The sequence below is a fragment of the Pristis pectinata genome, chromosome 17 (genome assembly GCF_009764475.1).
Source record: "Pristis pectinata isolate sPriPec2 chromosome 17, sPriPec2.1.pri, whole genome shotgun sequence".
NCBI classification, from domain to species: domain Eukaryota; kingdom Metazoa; phylum Chordata; class Chondrichthyes; order Rhinopristiformes; family Pristidae; genus Pristis; species Pristis pectinata.
In genome coordinates this window covers 6,546,344-6,570,818 of record NC_067421.1, presented here as the reverse complement: position 1 = coordinate 6,570,818, position 24,475 = coordinate 6,546,344, and the positions used below count along the sequence as shown (strand labels likewise).

The following is a 24,475-nucleotide window of genomic DNA, read 5'->3' as shown; positions in this document are numbered from 1 at the left end:
TGTCAGCTGAACTCCTGTACGGGGCGCCCCTGGTCGTCCCAGGGGATTTCATACCCGCCTTCGGGACCAAGGGGAACAACCCACGGCAGTCCTGCAAAGACTGCGCGAGAGGCTCGGCACCTTGGCACCGATTCCCACTTCGCGGCATGGTCAAGCCCCATCCTGTGAGCCCAAAGAACTACGAGACTTTTAGTTTTCGTTAGCAGGGGCACACTTCGGGCACTGTTGCAACGACCATATGAGGGGCCGTTCCGAGTCATCAGGAATAATGGGTCCACCTTTATTTTGGACATTGGGGGCAAGGAACAGGTCTTCACGATGGACCACCTCAAACTGGCCCATTTAGATCTACAACAACCGGTCGAGGTTCCAGCACCGCGACGCAGAGGCCGACCTCCTAAGCAACGGCTAACACAGCCCGCGGACCTTGGGGACTGTATCGCTGGTTCTGGGGGGGGGGGGGGGGGGGGTTGTGTAGTGACTCACTGTCCAAGCAAGCGAACCGGCTCGGCAGTCGGGTCGCGCGTCGTTGAAGCGGCGAGGCCCAAGATGGTGGTGGGCCTTCGTCTTCCCCGAGCGACAGGGAGAACCCGCGTGCGGGAAAGGTTTGGTGACGTGGCGTATACGTCATTGCCGTTTTGAGTGGGCGGGAACAGGCTCTCTTAAAAGGCCCGCACAAGGTGGGAAAATAAACCAGTTCTGTTCTGAAACTCTACGACTAGTGTCTTGTATTCATTCCACGGTAGCAACTGCTACAATTGCAATGTAACTAGGGGGTGGTTAGTTAATGCTGGCATTACCAGGATTGCCAGTTTCCAAGAAAATCAAGAAGATTGAATAAAGACTAATTCAAACTTTGCAATAGGTGCCATGGAAGCCCAAAAATCCCACACACTTTAGCCAGAAAGTAAAGAGGTTAGAGCGAGATACCATGAGTTATTATAAAATATTACACATATAGGATAAACTCTGAATATAACTTCAAATTAACCGGGACAGTTAGATTAAAGTATTTAAACTTTAAGTGAGTGACAATTGCTTTTAAGTACAGGAAGATTGGTCTTCCACACATTAGCATAGGAGTGCTTCAAGTGCAGTCAGATCCTTCATTGGGCAGATTCAAGTACTAAATGGATAAGCGACCAGGGCCCGTTATCATTCTTTGAGGCAACCAGTAAAACAAAAGGTGGATTAAAGGGTTGATATGGTAATGTAAAGTATAGAATAATAGCCATAATTGATTATTATTCTTTGAAAAACATAAGCTATATCTTGTTTCTTTTGTTATTGTGGTAATCCTTTGTTTATTTTATAGAAGTATTACAAGTCTATTTATGGCATCCAATCTGTGAGATTTTGATACTTTTGCAATTATTTGACTTTCTTAAATTAATGGACTACGTAGTTGAGACACAAAAAACTGGCAGATATTAGTTTGAATTTCAGAATTACTTTTCAATGCTAGAACAATTTTTGCTTCTTTCTGATCAGGCCAGTCTCCATTTCATAGGAATTGGCTCTTGTTTAAAGTAGGGAAATTTCCTGGGACACTCACCCTTTTGAAAAAGCACGTGTTCTGCCTGTGACCTCTCTCTGGTAGTCCATGCTAGATCTTAAAACAAGACCTTCCATGTTCTATTCCATTGTAGGCAGGAGGCATATTCTATTAGCTTACATTAAAGAAACAGTTTGAGTTTTTTTAAGAGTCTCATGTAGAGTAAGGATAAATCTGTTTGAAAGAGTTTATGTTTACAGATTATTATCTTAAGTGATAAATTGAAAGAGATTGGAACCATATGAAGACAACTTTGTATGGCAGCTGCCTTATCAGACCACCTCTGGCTGTCTCCAGCTTAGTCACTTCCATTGATAGGTGCCCAAATTAATACCACACAGCACAAATTGTCCTTGAAAACAATACCCTTTCTTTGTTGCCTGCTGTTATTACTACACTCGTGAAGTTTCTTTCAGGTATTGAAAGCAGAGAATTTTATACAAAATTGGCCTGAAGATATTTTAAAATCTGTTCCTGGAATGATTCCTGTGCCAAAGTACTTAAGGCATTATGCAGGGGAACCTTGATCTCAGTAACTATTGTCCCTTAGGAGATGAATTTCTTTTTATTCATTCATGTGATGTGGACAAGCCCTACATTTACTACCTTTTCTTAACGGCATTTGAACTGACTAATTTCCTGGGCAGTCATGGGGCAGTTGAGTCAAACAAAATCGTGTGGATCAGAGGTTAGAGATCAGTCATATTGATGAGAGCCAGCAGATTAAAGCTTGCTATTGAACTGGATGGAGTTATTGCAATACCTGTAATCATTGTTACATAGCTGCTTTTATCTACCTGCCATTGTGGGATTTGAAGGCATTTCTCTGGGTTACTCTTTCATGTCACTGGATTACTTTCCCAGTAATGTAATCACAGAGCTTTCAGGACAGAATTTCAGACCTTAAGGATTCAACAGAAGAAAACCTGATTACCAGTGGGAGTACAAAGAAAAGGGAAACTGAGCAAGAGACCAGAGTTCTGTCTGGCTGGATATTATACAAATAAGGAGGGATGAGGTGGAGAGATTTGAATGCAAGGATGAGGATGTGAAAATAGGTGGGGTACCAAAATAGGTCACTGAGTACAGGCATGAATGGAAATTGGAAGGCAGAGACTTTCACTTCAGTTTTCATTGCTGGGTTCCAGTTTCCTCTCAAAATACAGAACTCACCAAATATCCAGTGCTATGCTGTTGAATTAGAATTAGTCTTTGAATCTGTATGGTTAAGCTGGTTTAACTTGCTTGGAAATCCACCATTCCATTTAGACCTGGATATTGTTGCATAAATAAAATCTGGAGTATTTGCAGAAACTGAGATGAGAGATGTGATTGTTCCCTTTTCTAGAATCGATTGAGATCTCTCTTCAGCTGCCATTGAGGAAATGGCTCATGTGTGCTTCCATTAATCGATGTATAATGATCTATTCTTATGGATTTCCCTCTGGTCTTTTTCACAGAAAATATTTGCGTGATGTGGATCGTCAAGTGCTTGCCAAGCGGGCGTTAATTTTCACAGTAAAGGTGCTTGAGGACAACTTAAAGGAATTATCTGGGGTAATGCTGTTAATTATTACATAGTTAATTGTTAAGAAGGTTTTGATGTGCCTTTTCTGTATTGGACAGTGTTGGAAATTGGATAGCCTACTCTCTTTATGACTGAAGTAAAAGCAGAAAATATTAGAATCTCTCAGTAGGTCAGTCAGCATTGGTTGAAAACGTCTCTCCACAGACACTGCCTGACTTGCTGAGTGCTCCAGTGTTTTCTGTTCTCATTTCAGATCTCCAGCAATTGCACTCTTTGTTTTATTTTCTTTGCGTGTCTGGTTAAAGTGTCGCCTCTAGGAATGTTGACCAGTGTTGGGAACTTGGTACAGACATCACGTGCTTGCTGCCAGGGACTTGATTCTGTTTATTTTTTGACTTGTAAATTATGTTTACATTTTATGATACTTTTCAAGTTCATCAAGATAGCATAGTGACAATTCTGGTGAGGGAGACTGAACTCTTCTGGCTGCCGCACCAGGAATACAATTGCTCCTGATGGTGGGTAAATTAGGTGGCTGGGCCTCTGTCAGACTTGAGATGGCTGCTGTCTAATGAAACAGAACATAGTATTAATGGTAAGACCCTTGGCAGTGTGGAGGATCAGAAGGATCTTGGTGTCAGAGTCCATAGGACGCTCAAAGCAGCTGCACAGGTTGACTCTGTGGCTAAGAAGGCATATGTTGTATTGTGTATTGTCCTTCATCAATTGTGGAATTGAATTTAGGAGCCAAGAGGTAATGTTGCAGCTATATAGGACCCTGATCAGACCCCACTTGGAGTACTGTGCTCAGTTCTGGTCGCCTCACTACAGGAAGGATGTGGAAGCCTTAGAAAGGGTGCAGAGGAGATTTACAAGGATGTTGCCTGGATTGGGGAGCATGCCTTATGAAAACAGGTTGAGTGAACACGGCCTTTTCTCCTTGGAGCGACAGAGGATGAGGGGTGACCTGATAGAGGTGTATAAGATGATGAGAGGCATTGATCAGGTGGATAGTCAGAGGCTTTTCCCCAGGGCTGAAATGGTTGCCACAAGAGGACATGGGTTTAAGGTGCTGGGGAGTAGGTACAGAGGAGATGTCATGCTCCATTCCACCACCATTTTTTTATTCAGAGTGGTGAGTGCATGGAATGGGCTGCCAGCATTGGTGGTGGAGGCGGAAACGATAGGGTCCTTTAAGATACTTTTGGATAGGTACATGGAGCTTAGAAAAATAGAGGGCTATGGGTAAGCCTAGTAAAGGTAGGGACATGTTCGGCGCAGCTTTGTGGGCTGAAGGGCCTGAATTGTGCAGTAGGTTTTCTATGTTCTATGAAACAAGAAGGTAATGAGAGGAAGTCCTTTCCTAGCCTGCGCTGGGATAACACTATGGATATATACAGGTTAAAAAGAGGAAGTTGATGTGAATTAGTGGAGGAGGCGTGGGAGTATTTGTTTTGGAAAAAAGTGTGAAAGTGAAGCACTGTTAAATGGGTTCATTTTAATGAATGTGTTCCTCCATTATCCCATCTCATTGCTTAGGTATCCGAAGACCAGGTTCCAAAATCAATAGTTTCTCCAATGGGGGAGATGACATCGGATGTTTCAAACAAGCCAAATGCTGAGGAGCACAAAGGTGTTGTGGCAAAAAAGCCCACCATCTCTGAGGGGCCGCTAAAAAACTCAGAAAATGGAGTAAAGGATATTCCAAGGGACCAATCCCCCAAGTCTATGGAGATGGAGCAAGGGGACAAAAATGATGCAATTATGGGTGAGCTCAGCAAACCGTGCACTGGCGCAGATGAACCAATGGAACTTGACAGCTCTGCTGCACAAGGAAAATTGGATTTTTCGTTCAGGCCTCCTGGTGGTTTGGATACGGACCACAACAAAACTGTTGGCCTTACTGAGGGAAAGGGCCCTGAATGCAAACCTGCTGAACTTTCTTTGGAGGAGCTGAGCATCAGTTCAAAACAGCAGGGATCAACAGGGACATCATATGTCACGGCCAGCCAAGTGGTCAGAAAAACGGGCAGGAAGAGAAAGCTCATAGATGACACCGAATCTGGGAAAACTCTGCTGTTGGATGCTTACAGAGTCTGGCAGCAAGGTCAAAAGGTTATGACTGTTGATCTTGGGAAGATTGAGAAAATCATGTCAGAGACCTACATGCTGATTAAACAGGTAAGGCATCGATATTATGTTTTAAAAGTTTATTTTTAAAAGAACTATTTATCATGGTTTAAAAATGTGAAATTATGATGGATGCAAGAGGAATCTCAAAATTACTCTATGCATTTTGTCTGGTAAAATGTCCCAATATCTTGTGCGGGTACACCTGGTTATGAATTCTATGGTGAATCTTCATTTAAAAGGAGGGCACTTTATCATTTCAATATTGCTTAATATTGGTGTGAAACTGCACTGGGATGTGTCTGTATCATAAATTTCATTTATGTTACATCAAAAAGAAAAATGGAATGCCTAAATCTGGGGGCCAGCTATGTGTCCCTAGTGAAGGCAAATGGGGGCAAGTGTAAATAAACTGTGGGGTAGTAACGAAGACTTTGCCCACTAAAACCAAGATGACAGGTAGTTGAGATGTTTTTCTGGTAGTAAGTATATTTTATGTGTGGAATATTAATGGTTTTGCGTAAAGAACCAATCCTTCCTCAAATAGTGAGGTATATTGGAAGATAGTCCATGACCTCACTCCCACTAACGTCACTGATATCATCTGCATCAGAGAAATTGCCAGTAGTTTCCAAAATGTTCTTTATCCCTGATCAGGAGAAATAAAATGCATTTCCTTCCTTTGCTAGCTATAAAGTTAATGTGCAGATCTCCTGTCCTTGACCAGCGTAGGACAGTACAGTGTGCATGAATCATACTGGATAAAAAAAAGTTTATACTGGAGCACATATTGAGTTTTTTACTTAGCCCTGATAGTTATGAGGGTGCACTCTGTGTATTTGAGGAGAAGTTTCGGTTGGGATTTCCCAGATGCCTGCAAACTTAAGCTCAGATATTTTCCCCAGCAGGTTCCCTGCTCAGGTCGGCCTGATTTTGGGTGGGAACACTTTGGAGGAGGCCATTTCCAAGAGCAGGTCAGGGGTGTGCAGCTGGGTAAGTGGCATGGTGGGGTGGAGGTCAGCGATCCTTGATGGAGGTTGCGCAGTTCAAGCAATGAACAGACAAGTAGCTGAGTTTGGGGTTTGTTTACCTCCTGACCTACAAACAGTGCTCTAAGGGTACTTTGGCTAAAAAAGCAGTCCTACCCTCTCTCCATCTGCCAAGGGAAATCTGACCTTCCGGGGTAAACCTGGAAGGTAGGTTAAATCTGAGCACACACTATCTGGTATTTAATGGACACCCACCTTCAACCCATCCCTTCTGGGAGTGGTTGGCTCTTCACCCTTTGTTCTGCCTCTATTAAAGTTACAGGCTAGGATCAGTATTGACATTTTTTTTCCAAGTTTCACATCACTCTTAATCCAAATATACCTATTTTCAGGGATTAAAACTTCTCCTATGCAGTCTTAAAAGTAGTCACAATATGGATAAATTGGTTTATTATTGTCACATATACTGAGATACGGTAAGAAACTTTGTTTTACATGCCATCCATACAGATCATTTCATCACATCAGTGCATCGAGGTACTACAAGCAATAACAGAATGCAGACTAAAGTGTTACAGTTACAGAGAAAGTGCAGACATAGGAACTTGCTTGGGGTCCATTTGGGGCTTCAGTTGTGCACCATATTTATTAATGACGAATGGAAAATAGAAAATTTTATATCTAAGTTTGGACGGGACAGTAAGTGATACAGGTAGAAGCAAGAAATTGCAATTGGTAATGGATGACTTAAGAGAAAGAGCACTGCTATGAGAAATCAAGTTCAAATGAAACTCAACTCAAGAACAGATAATTTTTTAATGACAGGGAACAAAGAGATTTGGGATCCAAGTATCTTTAAAGTTGATACAAAAGACAAAGCAAAGGCCAGTAGAATTTCGGCCTTTATATTGAGGTGTGCAGGTGTCTGCCTCAGTTGCCCATAGCTTTGAGCAGATTTCATTTTAGATACTGTACCTCAGGAAGAAAATGCTTGCTTTTGAGGGGATGGGATAGGTTCATAAAAATTATACCAGGACAGAGAGATAAACCTATCCTTGTGTTATGTAAACGTGGCTAGTATTAACAATTGTTTGAATTTAGAAGAATCCTGATCTGATTTGGCTGTCTAAAAGTTAAATGCATTTTATTTAGAGATATGAACTATTTAAATTAGTGGAAGAATCAAGAACAGATGAAAATTCAGAAGTGAAATCTGTTTCACACAAGAGGCAGTGAAATCTGAAACTCTTCCCGAAAGGGGAGTGCATGTGGGGAAACAGTTAGAATATTCAAGAGTGAGATTTTTATTAATTAAGGTTATTAAACAATATGAAGCTAAGGCAGATAAATGGAGTTAGGGCATGCATCAACCATGCTCTGTTTGGTGAAGCACTGACCTGTTCTAGTTGCTGTGTCCCTAATGTAATATTGAATATTCAGTGAAGGATCCAGATGTAGTGCATTCCATTGGTGCCTTCCATTAGTCCTGTGCACCTGCTTAATTCTAGACATCTATTTTAATTGGCATCTCAACTGCATTACCTCAAAGTGCAATTGCAGTTGTGTTCTCTAATCTAACATTGTACATTTTATTTCAGACTCTCATGAGGTTCTGTGGGTGTAAGCATTGTGGATAGAGCAATGCTTGTTTAGGCATATGGTAACATACTAGCAATCTAGAGGTTTGAAATAATTCAGCAACAGAAGTTCACATCACACCATGACAATACTTTAGTAGTTGTGCATTTGTTGGAGTGTGTGAGATGCGTGTAGGAGAGTCTGGCCTCTAGTTGCCTTGGATCTCCTTGCCATTGGGCCAAGACCTCGATCTGTCATCTGTGTCATAGCTGCTGTGTAACAACTGGCCCAGGTTAAAGGAACTGCAGGCATCTTCCACACCTCAGACCTGAAGTGGAAACAATCATCCTTGATCCCAAGGGACTGCCAAAGCAGAAGACTGAATACTCGGTTTATGGTTTAAGAGTACTTCGAACTGTATTAACATTTAGTATTTGTGCATCTTCAGTTGGTGTGATGGTACAGTAGCAAGATCATGAACCTACCACAGCATAAAACGCCTGGGGGTTTTTAAGTGAAATCTAGGACAAAAATCACATGATCTGTGCATATTTCTGTGGTGTTGTGAATTCAGACAAGTGTTAGAAATTTCAGTGGATCAACTTTATGTGGCTTTCTCGGTGTAAAGTTGATCAGTAAGGGCTAAAGATTCTTTACACTTTGTACCAAAATTAGCAAAGTTGCAAGATGTTAGTGAGTGCAAACAATGCCAGCGTGAACACCTTATATTTTCTTGAAAACTTCTGTAGTCAATGGTAAGCAAACCTTGGAATGCACCTTACACCCTAGGATGCAAGTTATCTAACTGCTTCTCAACACGTGCTTTCTGACCGTCATACACCGGAAAACCTCAGCTCCACCACTAAGCTACTGATGGTCCTATCTGCTCTGTCTGTTACTGTCACTCCTTGTTGTATTGGAACAAGTCTTTGATCTTTCTGCAGAAGTAGATTAGTGCTTGCACTTTTTGTTACAAGCTGATCACTTCCTTAAGACTTTCATTTCTAGGAATTGGGGCATCCTGTTAACAGACTCAGGAGGAAGTGGAGTCCTCTCTGGGGTGTTCATCAAATACATTCTCAAGTCAGTAATAGGAACACTCTAGAAAAACAAAGTTGCTGAGTCATATTGATGGAATTTAACATGCAGTACAACGTATTCCCTTGTCTGCCAATTGTTATTTATTCAGTTTGCATGAAAATAAAGTGCCCCTGTGGCCAGGACGGTATGTCTGCAACAATTTCTGTCAGAGGCTTTAAATACTGTGTGAATAGTACAGATTTAAATTGTTAATGGTGCGATTAATGAGTAAAGTGCTAGTTTACCTCATCTGCCTCAGATTCTGAAACCATAATCTTAAAGAGTGCTTAACAATATGCCTTTTATTCAGGGCACATGGAGCCAACAGAGGTATTATTCCCCTTGGGAACTACACTGTGATTGTAGGCAGTCAGTCTTTAGAACACAGAACATAGAAAAACTACAGCACAATTCAAGCCCTTCGGCCCGCAAAGCTGTGCTGAGCATGTCCCCACCCTAGAAATTACTAGGCTTACCCATAGCCCTCTATTTGTTGAACTTCAGTCACTGATATTGAGTTGATCATGCCAAGGATGTCATTGAGCTTGCTAGGTCCAGTCACTGTTCAAGAGCATGCTCACTCAACTACTTGTCACTGAGGCACTGCACCCCACCTCCACCTCTCAACCACCCAGAATGCAATTTTGGGTCAGGAAGACTCAAACACTCTGAAAGCAAACTGTTGAATTAAGACATTTTGATTGCACCCAAAAACAAGACCTCCACAGTAATGGCCATTCTTTAAACTATGCGCTCACCAGCTAAGCCAGGGGTTAATATTCATATGTATTTACGATGACATCTTTCATCTTTAGTGCAGAAGCAAAATGTCCTAGGGTTCTTCAAAGTTGTAAGGAAGTCCAGATTAGGAGGGAGGACAAAAGTGCAAGAGCTGGGTTTCCAAGGTGGTCTTGTGAACTGAAGGCAGCTGGAGACAGCCTTAGTGCTGCAAAGGATAACGTGGTTCATGATGATTGGAGGTGATGAATCTCAATGGCCATGCTAAATACTGTCAGGGTAGTCCATCTAAACATTGTACGTGGGAATGTAGTTTATACCAGATGTGTAATGAACCTTGGCTAGAGCACCTTTGGAGGACTGTTTACAGTTCTGGTCAACTTATAAAAAGGACATCGCAGTAAGGTTGTTTTTTTTTAACAAAACTTTTAATGATGAATGGGTTAAGTTGTTTTTTTTCTTGGAAGTAGGATGCTGAGGATGCCCAGTAGGATGCCCAATACAAGTCTTCTGTAATTTTAAAGCATTTTGACTTGCGGGAAAGAACAACTGTAGAGGCCATCAATGTAAGATGGTTACCAAGAATTCAAATAGGGAACTCGCCCTTCCTCCTGAATTGCACTGCTTATCAGAGGTTAATGAAGAAAGGTGAATTACTCTACAGAAACGTCCTTTCCACTTTTCAAGTTATATCTACCCCACACTCACTCATCCAGCCCAGCTTCCATTCCCACTGGCTCATCTTAGGAAGTGATTGAGGTGAATGACACAGGTACATTTGAGGGAAAGTCAGATTAACATATGAAGGAAGGATAGGGTGAGAGTTAGCTAAGGAAGGATGAGAGGATTCTTGAGTAGATTATAATTATTGACGTGGAATACACTGCATCTGTGCAGTGTATGTATGTACTGTTTCTATTTAATTATTGATAAAAATTTGTTTGCACGTCCCTTAGAGGTGCCAATAGATCTCTTTAAGGTGGAGAATACTGGCTAAACCACCTTTCCATGGGCTGCTTTCCAAGCTCACTGCCACATCCCGAACAAAATCCAGGTGTGGACAGCTGCTTTGTGGATGATGGTCAAGTTCCAGTTGGCTTTGTGTGTGGGATTTATTGGACAGAGGGAGATGGAGATTTGTGGTTAGGGATGAAATTTTTCCGAAGAAGTAATTAACCAATCTACAAGTGCTCTTATTCAATAAGAACCATACTTCTTCCTGTAGAAGAAGAGCAAACCTCCCCCAGGCAGCAATTGCAGATGGGAGTGGACTGACCTGAAGAGAGATGTTAATCTGACTTTCCCTTAAATGTATCTGTGCCATTCACCTCAATCACTTCCTAAGATGAGAAATAAGTTTTGTCCAAGGTGTATTTGTTAAACAAAATCTCCATGTCTATAGACCATCAGTCAGCCTCAGCGTATGTCAATGTTAATTTGGAATTCATTTCCAATTGTGTTCACCAGAGGTTGCTTTGAATCTTTAACTTCTGGTTTTGATTGGTATAATTGAGGAATAACTCTTGCTGACTCATTTGGAAATTGTCCCAATTAGATGAGTAGTTTCCATGTGGAACCAATCACTCAATCTATCTATATCCTATTGCAGAATCACAATTTCCTCATCACAACATGCCCTTCCACCTATTTTCATATAATTGGCAAACCTGAAAACCTTACATTTTGTTCTCTCCTCCAGGCTGTTAATGCAAATAGGAAACAATTGAGGGCCAAGAAGTGATCCCTGGGGTCACTCCACCAGTTGCATCCCCCCAGCCTGAAAAGGACCCACTTGTTCCAACTCTCTGTTTTCTATGTGACAGCCAATTTTGAATCCTTGCTTAACACACTTCCTCTGATAGTTTGGGCTCTTAGTTTATGCACCAGCCTCTTAATTTAAGAAGTTAGTCAAGTTAGTGTTCCATTTCTTTTCTCAGAGGGTAGGGAATCTCTGGAAATCTCTGTCCCAGAGAGTGGTATAGATAAATATTTGGGCGACTTGGGAATTGAGGGCTATAGGGAACTGGTCTGGAAGAGGAGTTGAAGCCAGCATAGGTCAGATTGAATGGCAGAGCAGGCTTGAGGGGCCCGGTGGCTGTCTCCTGCTCATATTTTCTTGTGTTCATGTGACTTCAGCTATTCACAAGTTCACTGTTGTGAGAAGTCCAGGGGCAGGTTGAAGGTTATTTCACAACTGATGTCATGAGTGGGACACAGTGTTGGGGAGTTACGTGGCGCATGTCATACCTTCAACTTTTTCATGTCTTTGTTTAATGTCTCTGCTGGGTGTGTGGTCCACCCAGAGCCAAGCTAAGGTGGACTCCTGTGTTGCGCAAAGGGAATGAAGAACATAAGTAGGCAATCTACTCATTTAGGTGGTGATTTAATCAATAATAATTAAACAGCATCATGGCAGGAAATAAATTCTTCACTTGGCTAAATTATTAACCTGCAGGAAATGTTTTATCTTGGAATTTCTGTAATTTAAAGTGTCAGGTAAAGGTGTACCACCTGACACAGCTCTGTTACTGTCCCTGTGCATTCAGCCATATCTGTGCTCTCAATGGACTGGGAGAGCTCCAATGTAGTACTGATCTTGTCCAATCAGGGTTAGCCATGCTCTTTTACAAAACTTCCCTCTGCCAATATTTGCGTACTTCTCCCTAGCCCAGTTGTCTATTTACAAATTTTTCATTGTTGGGAATTTCAAAGCACAAATGAGAAACCAAAGTCAAAATCGAGTTTATTGTCATGTGCACAGGTTCTTTATTCCACGGTCCACTGCCCTCTCCTGCTGGATTTCTCCTTCGTCAGGCCTTTGCCTCTTCTACCCATCACCTTTCAGCTTATTACATCTTCTCCCTGTCCCCCACCCACCTCCCATCCCCCCTCACCTGGACTCGCCTCTGCCCTGCCTGCGTGTGCTCCTCCCCCTCCCCCTCCCCCACAGTCTTATTCCGGCTTCTGCCCCCTTCCTTTCCATTCCTGATGAAGGGTCTCGGCCTGAAATGTTGACTGTTTATTTCCCTCCATGGATGCTGCCCGACCTGCTGAGTTCCTCCAGCACTTTCTGTGTATTGCATGTGTGCACAGGTGCAATGAAAAACTTACTTGCAGCAGCATCACAGGCACATAGCATCAGATAAGCAGCATTCACAGGAAGAACATAAATTAAACATAAATTGTATACAATTTTTACAAGGAAGAGCACAATTGGAATAAATATGGCAATGAGGTGATAATCCAAAGATGCTTGCAATTATGTGAAAGAAGGGGTTAGGGTTAGGGTCAGGGTTGGGGTTACCTACACCTGTGCCACATAACTCCCCAATACTGTGTGCAAGATCCTCCAATGGAACCTGTCCCGCTCATGACATCAGTTGTGAAATGACCTTTAACCTGCCCCTGGACTTCTCACAACAGTGAACTTGTGAATAGCTGAAGTCACACGAACACAAGAAAGTATGAACAGGAGACAGCCACCGGGCCCCTCAAACCTGCCCTGCCATTCAATCTGACCATGGCTGATCTATGCTGAATTTAAATTCCGTCACCCTGCGCCAGCCACGCATTCATCTGACCTACCCTTCTATTCCTACACTCGCTAGTTGGTGATACTGGAAGCAATCCAGAGATGACAGTCTTTGAGGTCCTGCTCTTTAAACAGCTACCATGCTCCCTGAACTATTGCAGGGCCTCAGCCTCATCCCTTCTCCTACCTATGTTGTTGTTGCCAATATTCACAACGACTGCTGGCTGTACACCTTCCCCCTTCAGAATGTCCTGCAGCCGCTCTGAGACATCCTTGACCAGGAAGTCAACATGTCATCCCAGAGTCTCGCTTGGAGCGACAGAAACACCTCTCTGCCCCCCTTGCAATAGAATCCCCCAGCACCATCGCTCTCCCAATCTTATTCCTCTCCTGTGCAGCAAAGCCCTCTGTGGTACCAGGAATTAGGCAGTTGCCGCTGTTTTCCCCTGGGAAGCCACCCCCCCCCCCCCAATGGTTAGCACGACGCTATTACAGCGCCAGCGATCGGGGTTCGATTCCCGTTTGTACGTTCTCCCATATCTGCGTGGGTTTCCTCCGGGTGCTCCGGTTTCCTCCCACATTGCAAAGACTTACGGGTAGGTTAATTTGGGTTTAAAATGGGCGGCGCGGACTCATTGGGCCGGAAGGGCCTGTTACCACGCTGTAAATAAAATTAAAATTAGTACACCAATTTGAGAGGGGAATGACCACAGGGGATTTCTGCACCACCTGATTGTCCTTCCTGGCGGTCACCCATTTCCTTTCTTTATGTAACTCTGGTGTGACCAACTCTGTTTACCGCATTTTCTGCATCCCAGGTTCTCCAGAGCGAGTCCAACTGCAGCTCCAACTGTTCTATTCAGGCAACTGGCTGCACTCACACAATGGCTTCGACAGCAGTGAGGCCCCCTTCCCAACCCATCCCACCTCACTGGCTGCCAATGCTTTCACAGTTACTGAATGTTTGTGGGTGTGTTTGAATTCACAGACATTTAGTAACACTCCGAACCTGCTAAAAATAAAAATATTGTTAAAAATCTTATTTTCCTTCACATTTAACAGACTAAAAACACACACACGAGAGAAAGTAAGGAGGCATGGGATTCAGGGGAACATTGCAGTGTGGATCCAAAACTGGCTTGCCACAGAAGGCAAAGAGTGGTTGTTGACGGGTCATATTCTGCATAGAGGTTGGTGACCAGTGGTGTGCCTCAGGGATCTGTTCTGGGACCCTTGCTCTTCGTGATTTTTATAAGTGACCTGGATGAGGAAGTGGAGGGATGGGTTAGTAAGTTTGCTGATGACACAAAGGTTGGAGGTGTTGTGGATAGTATGGGGGGCTGTCAGAGGTTATAGCGGGACTTAGATAGGATGAAAAACTGCACTGAGAAGTGGCAGATGGAGTTCAACCCAGTTGAGTGTGAAGTGGTTCATTTTGGTAGGTCAGATATGATGGCAGAATATAGTAATAATGGTAGGACTCTAGGCAGTGTGGAGGATCAGAGGGATCTTGGGGTCCGAGTCCATAGGACGCTCAAAGCAGCTGCACAGGTTGACTCTGTGGTTAAGAAGGCATATGGTGTATTGTCCTTCATCAATTGTGGAATTGAATTTAGGAGCCGAGAGGTAATGTTGCAGCTATATAGGACCCTGGTCAGACCCCACTTGGAGTACTGTGCTCAGTTCTGGTCACCTCACTACAGGAAGGATGTGGAAGCCATAGAAAGGGTGCAGAGGGGATTTACAAGGATGCTGCCTGGATTGCGGAGCATGCCTTATGAAAGCAGGTTGAGTGAACTCGGCCTTTTGTCCTTGGAGCAACGGAGGATGAGGGGTGATCTGATCGAGGTGTATAAGATGATGAGAGGTATTGATCGTGTGGATAGTCAGAGGCTTTTCCCCAGGGCTGAAATGGTTGCCACAAGAGGACACGGGTTTAAGATGCTGGGGAGTGGATATAGAGGAGATGTCAGGGGTAAGTTTTTTACTCAGAGTGGTGAGTGCATGGAATGGGCTGCCGGCAACGGTGGTGGAGGCGGATATGATAGGGTCTTTTCAGAGACTTTTTGGATAGGTACATGGAGCTGAGAAAAATAGAGGGCTATGGGTAAGCCTAGTAATTTCTAAGGTAGGGACATGTTTGGCACAACTTTGTGGGCCGAAGGGCCTGTATTGTGCTGTAGGTTTTCTATGTTTCTATTAAAAACAGTTAAAAACGTAATAACTGACAAACAAATAATAAATTATAGTTCAATCCACCTTTCTCTTGACACCCAATATCTCCCATTCATTTTATTGAGTCTCATGTCTTGCATCAGGTTTAACCTGCTGGGGAGGGTGGACAATATTCCAGCACGTCAGGCTGATGGTAGCACTGGAAAATGGGAGATCTGCAGGGAAATGCAGTAACGTCCACTGATGTATAGTTGTAAGATCTGTGCTGATGTTTTCCTATTGAACCAAACACCATATTGAAACCTGATTAAATTTTGGGGTCCATGGGCTCCTATTTCTGAAATCTCTTTAACGAAGAGATCTCATTTGTTTATTGATCCCAATCTCCTACACCTGATCTCTGGGGGTGTGCTCTGGTTGTGCAAATTAGTAGTTTGAAAGGGTGTCTGTCTTATAGTTCTGCTTAGCGGAAGGGATGCCATGAGAGCTGGAAATACAAGAACAACGGCAAAAGAGTTGATATATTTACAAATAACAAAGTCACGTTATAAACCCAAGTGGAATTTATTTGACGCTATAATAACCATGCAATTCTGCCTTAACCACTATCAGCTGTCCCTTAGCTGCATTTCTTTAATTGGTACAGTTCACTGTCGATCCCATTGACTTGTCAACTGGCCATGTAACTCAGTGTTAGCAGCAAATGTTATATCCTAAAATAAACACTTATTGTAAACAGTTATCAAACAGAAGGGTTGACTTTACCAGTGGCCATCTTGCATTCTTGACAAAGAACTGTGACTGAACTAAAAGCATAGAGATCTGAATGTATGTTTCAAGCTAGTAGAGTAAGCAGCGTGTGACATGATTCAATGACTCATCTCACGACGCCAAGCTGTGCCTGCTCTTGGTAAGTGAGCAACATTCTTTTTGAAAATTAATTTTGCTGTAAAAAATAGATGAGTACTGGTCCTGAATGCAAGGCATATCCGATGCATTAAAGTGAAGTCTTAAGATGTGCCAGAACAGTGATATGTAAACGTGCTGTTGAGCTCTAGACAAGAGTGCAGGAGAAATAAGCAAACCCAGCGGGGAAGTCCTTTACTCCTCATGTTTTTGGATTGAACTGAAGGTTTGCCATCATTGCATTTCTTACCATATTGGTGCAAAAATGTCGCAGTGATCTTAAATGGATTAACAAGTGAGGCTGTTTACATTAGTGGATGTGTATATTCCATTTTGCTAGAGTCTGTGAGGCTGACATTTTAGCTCCTTCCCCAGGCTAAGATAATCCAAATTTGAAAATGAATTGCTGTGTTTTGTTTTGATCTCCTGGCAACAAAGGTTATTGTAGCTACAGCCAATTCTGCTGCAGTTTTGTTGCTGTTAGTGATTACGCTTGTGGTTATGGTTTCTGGTTTTAACAAATATAGAGAGTCTGGCTTTTGGGTCCTGAGAAATGCCGGCTGGAAAAACTGTCCTGGTGAGATTAACCCTTGTGGGTGTATAGTATATGATGTAAGTCAAAAGTCTAGACGGCCCTTTGAAGTTTTCATTTGTTTCTGACTCAACACCAAAACACTATTGTGCCCGTGTGTCTGTACAGGATATTTGAGTTAATTGCTGGGGGCAGGACCAGAGTGCCATATTGATCAACTTGGAAGCCAAATGAGGAAATAAGAGCCCAATTCAAACTAGTTACTGTTTGTTGGCTTATCCTATCCATCTAAAAGGAAACAAATAAATGTTGGCCCAATGGATCATCCATTTTGACAGCCCACTCGTCAGGCATATGAATGTTTAATTCCAGATGAGCTGACTTTTTTTTATTAAACATTGGACAGACTAAATCCATTGCCTTTTTGTGCCCACCACAAACTCTGCTCCTTAGCCACCAGTTGCATCTTTTACCCTGGATGCTGCCTCGGGCTGAATCAGTCCAACTGCAAGCTTTGTATCTTTCATCTTACAGCTGACGTGAAAGCCTTTCCATTGCAACATATTGTTTGTCTCAGCTCCTACTGCAGCCTAGCTCCTTCTGATACTCATGCAAGCCACTGTTACCTCCAGAGTCAAATACAAAGAGGGAGAAATTATGCTGCAGCTAATCAAAACCCTGGCTGGACCACGTCTGCAGTACTGAGGACAGTTCTGGGCATCACACCTGAGGAAGGCTAAGCATTGGCTGGAAGGATTGCAGTGTAGATTTCCCAAAACGGTACTTGGCTCCAAATGTTAAATTATGTGCAGAAGTGACACATCAAGGAATGTATCCCTAGGATTTATTTTCATTTTTAAAAAAGATATTGGGGGATTTGATGGGATAGGTAGAGATGAACAATCTGAGGGGACCTAAAGTTAAGGTGTACATTCTGAATATTGGAACCAGCACTGTCAGGAAACCTGAAAAAGGCTAAGCAGTTTGGAGCTTAACCTGCAGGTAGCAGTTGGTGCTAGGCCTATGGTTGATAGTGATTCTATTAAAAGATATTGGACAATGCAGCTATAGGAGATAAGTCACAGACCAGTCATGATCTTATTGAAAGCAGATCAGACTTAGGAGGGGCAGGCACGGTAGTGTAGCGGTTAGCGTAACGCTATTACAGCGCCAGTGACCCGGTTCAGTTCTGGCCACTGTCTGTAAGGAGTTTGTGCGTTCTCCCCGTGTCTGCGTAAGTTTCCTCCGGGTGCTCTGGTTTCCTCCCACACTCCAAAGACGTACGGGTTAGGAAGTTGTGGACATGCTATGTTGGCGCCAGAAGTGTGGCGACACTTGTGGGCTGCCCCCAGAACAGTCAACACAAAAAGATGCATTTCACTGTGTGTTTCGATGTACATGTGACTAATAAAGACCTCTTTATCTTTTTCCAGTTTAGAATCTGGCTGGAATATCTGAATTATAGATACTTGGGAATGTGTACTCCTCAACTAGAAAAATAAAATGTATGACTTCCAGCATTTTGTTGCAGTTTTGAAATAGGCCCCTTTGTTTGTTTTGGTTTAAAGCATCTAATACCTAATATCATGAAAGGATTTGAAAATTGATGGGAATTTTAAAACTGAGACATACTTGGCATGAGTTCTGCAGAGTTTTGATTTGCATCATCTATTAAGCAAGCAGAGGAACATGGACAACTGAAACAGTGCAGCAGTGCTGTTAGAATACAAGCAACAGAGTTTGAGACATGGACATCGCCAGCAAGGCCAGCATTTATTGTCCATCCCTGACTGCCCTTGAGAAGGTGGTGGGTGAACTGGCTTCTTGAACTGCTGGAGTTCTTCTGCTGAAGGTGTTCCCCCACGGCGCTGTCGAGGAGGGAGTTCCATGATTTAGACCCAGTGACGATGAACGTTTTCAAGTCAGGATGGTGTGTGACTTGAAGGGAAACCTGTCGAGGAGTGGTGACCCCCTGCACCTGCTTTCCTTGTGCTTGCTGATGGAGTTTGCAGGATTGGGAGGTGCTGTTGAGTAGCCTAGGTAGATAACTGCAGAGCTAATCTGTGGCACCATTTCTTGTGATTGTTGCATTTGGACTCTGAAATCTTTGTTCTTCCATCTTGCCTGCCTAACAGTCATTGGATAATCCTCCATAATATCTGCCATCAGCAGTTTACTCTTCCACTTACAACAAAGGGTAGGGACATGTTCGGCACAACTTTGTGGGCCGAAGGGCCTGAATTGTGCTGTAATTGTTCTATGTTCTAAAAACCTCTTCCCTTCATATGGCACTTTCCTATACAACGATAAGAGATGCAGCAGCTGTCCCCTTCTCTTCCCAACGTCGAGAGATCTCAAAACCTTCTTCCAGGCAAAGCAGTGATTCACTTGCCTTTTTTCCAATCTAGTGCACTTCACTTAGTGCTCATGATATGGCATCCTCTGTGCTAGAGAATGCAGATGAGATGATTGCTTTATAGAGCCCCTTGGTTCGGTCCCCAAGGGAGACCCTGAGCATCCAGTTGCCTTCACTTTAATTCCCATTCCCACTCCCACTCTAACATCTCTGTATTTGGCCTCCCACACTGTTCCACTGGTGCCCACTATACGCTTAAGGAACAGCAGCTCATCTTCCAACCAGACTTAGTCCAGCCCTTGGGACTGAACATCGAATTCAACCAATTCAGACTGCCAGTCTTTTCAGTTTGCGTCAGAACTGGCCATTCTGATGAAAAATCATCAACCTTTAACTTAATTCAGTTTCTCTTTTTCCACAGACGCTGCCTGACCTGCTCGGTATTTCCAGCATGCTCCTTTATTTCAGATTTCTGGTAACTGCTGTGTTTCGACTCTCACGTTACCAGCATTCTTTTGTTTTCCCTTTCTTTCCTCTCTTCTGTTCTCGTTCATCTCCCGTATTTCCAGACAGATAAGCTGTGATCACTAAGCCAGCCTTTCCAGTACACCACCACCACACGTGATTCAGTTTGTCTTGATCGACACGCTATTACAGAGGTACCCTTTGTTCTCTCAATCCCTCCCTTCTCTGCAACTTAAAACATGTTTGCTTTCTATCTTTTAAATTAAATTTTATTTACAGCGTGGTAACAGGCCCTTCCGGTCCGCGCCGCCTGTTTTAAACCCCCAAATTAACCTACCCGTACGTCTTTAGATGAGTTGAAATGTTAACTCTGCTTCTCTCTTCACAGATGCTACCTAACCTGCTGGCTATTTCCATCATTTTCTATAATTATTCCAGTGTTTTGCTTTTTGATCTCAGTAACCCTCTCCAAGTTTGTTCTTCCCCTTGTCTCCTGTCCTCCTGTTTTATTGCAGGAACTGCGCTGCCACACAGTGCAATAGGATTTCCTCTGACCTTTGTAGTTTTCCATGATATTCAACTTTCTAATTCTACTTTCTAGATTGCATTCAAATTCCTTCCTTCTTTTATTTTTTCCTTTCTCTCCTTTTCTCCTTTAAGGCTGCTTACATTTCCCACGGATCACTCCCCTTTCTTCACATAGAAATGTAGAAATTAGGCCCACGAGGAGGCTGTTCAGCCCTTCAAGCCATTCAGTATGATAATGGTTGATCATCCAGATCCTTGCTCTCTGCTCATATCTCTTAGTCCTAAGAACAATATCTAACTCCTTGAATATATTTAATAATTTGGCTTCAAATACATTCTGCAATGGAAAATTTCAGAGGTTCATTACTCTTTGGGAGAAAAAATTTCCCTTAACCTGGCCTGTAATCTCTGGTCCTGGGTTACCCGGCCATCAGGAATATCCTCCCTGCATCTAATTTGTCCAGTCCTATAGGAATTTTGTAGATGTCGGTGAGATCCCCTCTCATTCTTCTATATTCTAACAACTATAAGCTTAATCAACCCAATATCTCTTAATCTGTCAGTCTTGCCTTTTGGTGAACCTTCGCTGTACTTCCTGCATAGCAAGAACGTCCTCAGATAAGGAGATCAAATCTGCACACAAATTCTCAAGATGTGGTTTCACCGAGGCCCAATTACTGCTCCTACATTTGAACCTCGAACCTTTTTGTTATGAAGACTAATGTTCCTTCTCGCTACCTGCAGCAGCTGCATTCTCACTTTCACTGGGTGGTGCAAAGCACACCTAGGTCATTGCTTTCTTAATCTATTGCAGTTCAGATAATAATCGGCCTTCCTGTTGTTGCCACCGAAGTGGATCAACTGAGTTATCCACATTATTCTGCACCTGCCATTGCAGTTGTCCATTCCCTCAAAAAAAATTCCAGTAGATTTTTCAAGCATGATTTCCCTCTCATAAGTCCATGTTGACCTGCCTGATCCTGTCACTGTTCTCCAAGTGCTCTACCATCACATCGTTTATAATGGACCTGAGCATTTTCTCCAATTCTGACCTCAGGCTGACCAATCTATAATTCCCTCTTTGGCCTCTCCCTCCTTCTTAACTAATGGTGTCACATTAACTACTCTCCAGTCAGCTTGAACTGTTCAAGAGACTAAAGAATGCTGAAAACTGACCAAAGATGCAGAATGTTAGACCCAAGGGATTTATTGGTCTTTTATCCCATCACTTTCCTTAACACCATTTCCCTACTAATACAGGTTTTATTCAGTTCCTCCTTCTCACTCAACCCTGCATTCCCCTAAAATTCTTGGGTGGTTCTTTATGTCCTCCTTTGTGAAGACAGAACCAAAGTATGTATTTAATTGTTCTGGCATTTCTTTGCTTTTCTTTACAAATTATCCCATTTCTAACTGTTTTCTCTGGATTATTTTTTACTATCTTAAAGTCCTTGCCACCTCCTTGTCTCTTGTGTATCCTTTTCATGGGTGGCATGATCTATTTCTGCAAAGCAAACAGGTCCCAGCCAGTGGGAGTCTGAAGGTCAATAGGTACCTCTTAAGTTAAAGACTTATCCTTTGCTGTGGCTCTCCTCAGGTGCCCTTCCCTGCACTGTAGCCAATCTTAACCTCAAATTTCCATCCCCACCATCTGTCCAATGATGACATCACCCAATTGGCCCCTTCCCTGCCATGGTATCTCTACCCGATCCTTAAAGTCCTGATTAACCCTAAGTGATGCTGAAGCCCCAATGCTTTCTACTACACCCACTCCCCACCAGCTCTCTCCCCCACAGCCCATGAACCACGCCCACATGTCGGGCCACTGTACACTATAGAATTTTGCAGTGGTCAGCCATGCAGCTCACTCTAAATGCTTCTTTCTCTGTCCTGAAGAATTTCTAGGCCAACCTGTCTCTGCAGGACAGTCCAGAAGGTACAGCTACTAATATCAAAGCTCCAAAATACAATCACTCTCCCACTGCCAAACTACCTGGAATTAATGTGTAGGCACTAATAGACAAAAAACAATCAATAATTTACTGCACACAGAGGAAGCGTGCTGTGGAAGTGCCATTAGCATGCATAGAATAATTTAACCATAGTAGAGAGCCCTGAAGTTAAAGTCATATATTTTCTTTATTTTCTTCACAGATTTCCTTTATAAATTCCCATGTTTGTATTCTTTACAGAAGCTGCTGCATTAATCCTGTTGTAGTGAAAGCACATCCCCCACCATTACTGATCTTCTGAGCAATCCAGCTGTATGATCAATGTTATCTGCAAAAGGAGGCTGTCTGTCACTGTTCTGGTGAAGTTCTCAAAGACATCTGACATAATTCGTTCCAGATACAAGTTAAATAAACAAGTTGATTTAAACAAAAGTAATTGATGTTGCAAACCATTGCATAGCATTATCATCAAGCAGGATTCGATTACTTGTTCCTTGTAAGGCCTGTTGTTGAACTGTTGTTATTATTTCTCATTATCAGCATGTGCCTATCTCCACATCATGTCCAAAGCTTTCTTAAAGTGAATGAAACTCTGACAGAATTTTGGTGGCTGTGGCACTTTTTCCATGCAATCCTGAAGATTCTGTGTAGCACCTTTCAAGATCAGAGTCTAGTTTTTTTTTCTTTGCTACAGGAGTCTGTTTGTGATTCGAGCCTGCTCTGTGTTTTCTTAATGACTGAGGTTAAGAAGTTGGTATTTTGCCGTAACTTCTCTTTCTTTGGGAAAGGAAATTTTATTGATCATCAGCTAGAACCACAGACAAACTTGAAGAAATAACAGAAAGGCTGCATAAATCTAAAGAATGAGAAATGGAATGGAAACTAGTGCGGGAACAAGCAGAGTGCTGATATCATCAGCCAGTAGCAAGAGGATGCATCTATTAAAAAATTAGCAATGAGTAGCAAGAAAAGTAGTGCACTATAAATATCTTACAGCAGCCTTCACAGAAGATGCGACATGGGAAAAAATAAAAGCAAGATTGCTATTGGACAGATATTGAAGAAAATCTGGACTAGCAGCAACATCACAATGAAAGTTAAAGCAGTATATTCTGTTGTCATTTCAATGTCTCTCTGTGAATGGTAACCCTGAGCAGTCACTATGGCACTAGAAATGTGACTGCGATCTTTTGTGAGCCCATGACCACAAAAATGAGAGGGCCAACTGGAATGGCATGGAAACCTCCAAGCTCTTTATCGGAAGCACTCACGAGCCCACCGATGAAGGATTGCACCACCTCCCAAAGTATCCATCCACCCCATCAAGCACTTCTCACCTCACCTCTGGCACAGTCTGTAGGTTCCAAATTGACCTCGTTAGTCACCTCAGAGCCCACAGAACTGGGATGGAAGCAAGTCATCCTCCAAGTCATAAGAGGAGAAGAGGTATAGTGATGTAGCCAAGTAACAAGGACCCTATTGAATACAATTCTGTGCTGTGGACACATGAAAAAGAGGAAGACTGAGAATAAACTGGAGCACAAATGTGAGAAGTGGGCCAGGATTAAAACTTTATTTGAGGACGGCAAATGATGGAAAGCAGTTGTCATGTCAAAGTTGCCAAACTGTACATATATTCTTAGGACTGATTACTTTAGAGCAATAACATTGTTATTGTTTTATTCATTCAGGGGAGGTGGGCTTCACAGGCTGAGCCAGCATTTAATTGCTCATCCCTAGTTGCCCTCGAGAAGGTGGCGGTTTTGAACCTCTACGGTCCTTGAGGTGTGGGTAGACGCACAATGCTGTTAGGGAGGGAGTTCCAGGATTTTGACCCAGTGACAGTGAAGGAACAGCGATATATTTCCAAGTCAGGATGGTGTGTGGCTTGGATGAAACTTCCAGGTAGTGGTGATCCCGTTCTTTAGGTGTCCTTGTCCTTCTGGCTGGTAGAGGTGGTGGGTTTGGAAGGTGCTGTCTAAAGAGTTTTGGTGAGTTGCTGCAGTGCGTTCCATAGATGGTACAAACTCCTGCTACTGTGCACCAGTAGTGGAGTGAGTGAATGGTTGCGGATGGGGTGCCTGTCAAGCAGGCTGCTATGTCTTGTATGGTGCTGAGCTTCTTGAGTGTTGTTGAAGTGGCATTCATCCAGGCGAGTGGAGAGTGTTCCATCGCACTCCTGACTTCAGCCTTGTAGATGGTGGACAGGCTTTGGGGAGTTCAGAGGGGAGTTATTCACCACAGGATTCCCAACCTCTGACCTGCTCTTGTAGCCACATTGTGTATATGGCTACACCAATTCAGTTTCTGGTCAGTGGTAATCCCCAGGATATTGACAGTGGGGGATTCAGTGATGGTGATGCCATTGAATGTCAGGTGGTGACATTGTTCTTGTGCTGGAGTTCTAAGGTTTTGTTTTTTAAATCTACTT

General features: G+C 42.9%; 1 protein-coding gene across 1 annotated transcript in view; it reads left to right on the top strand.

The window, feature by feature from the left end:
- Window positions 1-24,475, top strand: part of cabin1 (calcineurin binding protein 1) — a 365,306-nt gene that overhangs the window by 238,155 nt on the left and 102,676 nt on the right. Inside the window, 2 exon segments of the mRNA XM_052032487.1 lie at window positions 3,016-3,112; window positions 4,623-5,264. Of these exon segments, the coding sequence (XP_051888447.1) occupies window positions 3,016-3,112; window positions 4,623-5,264 (739 nt within the window).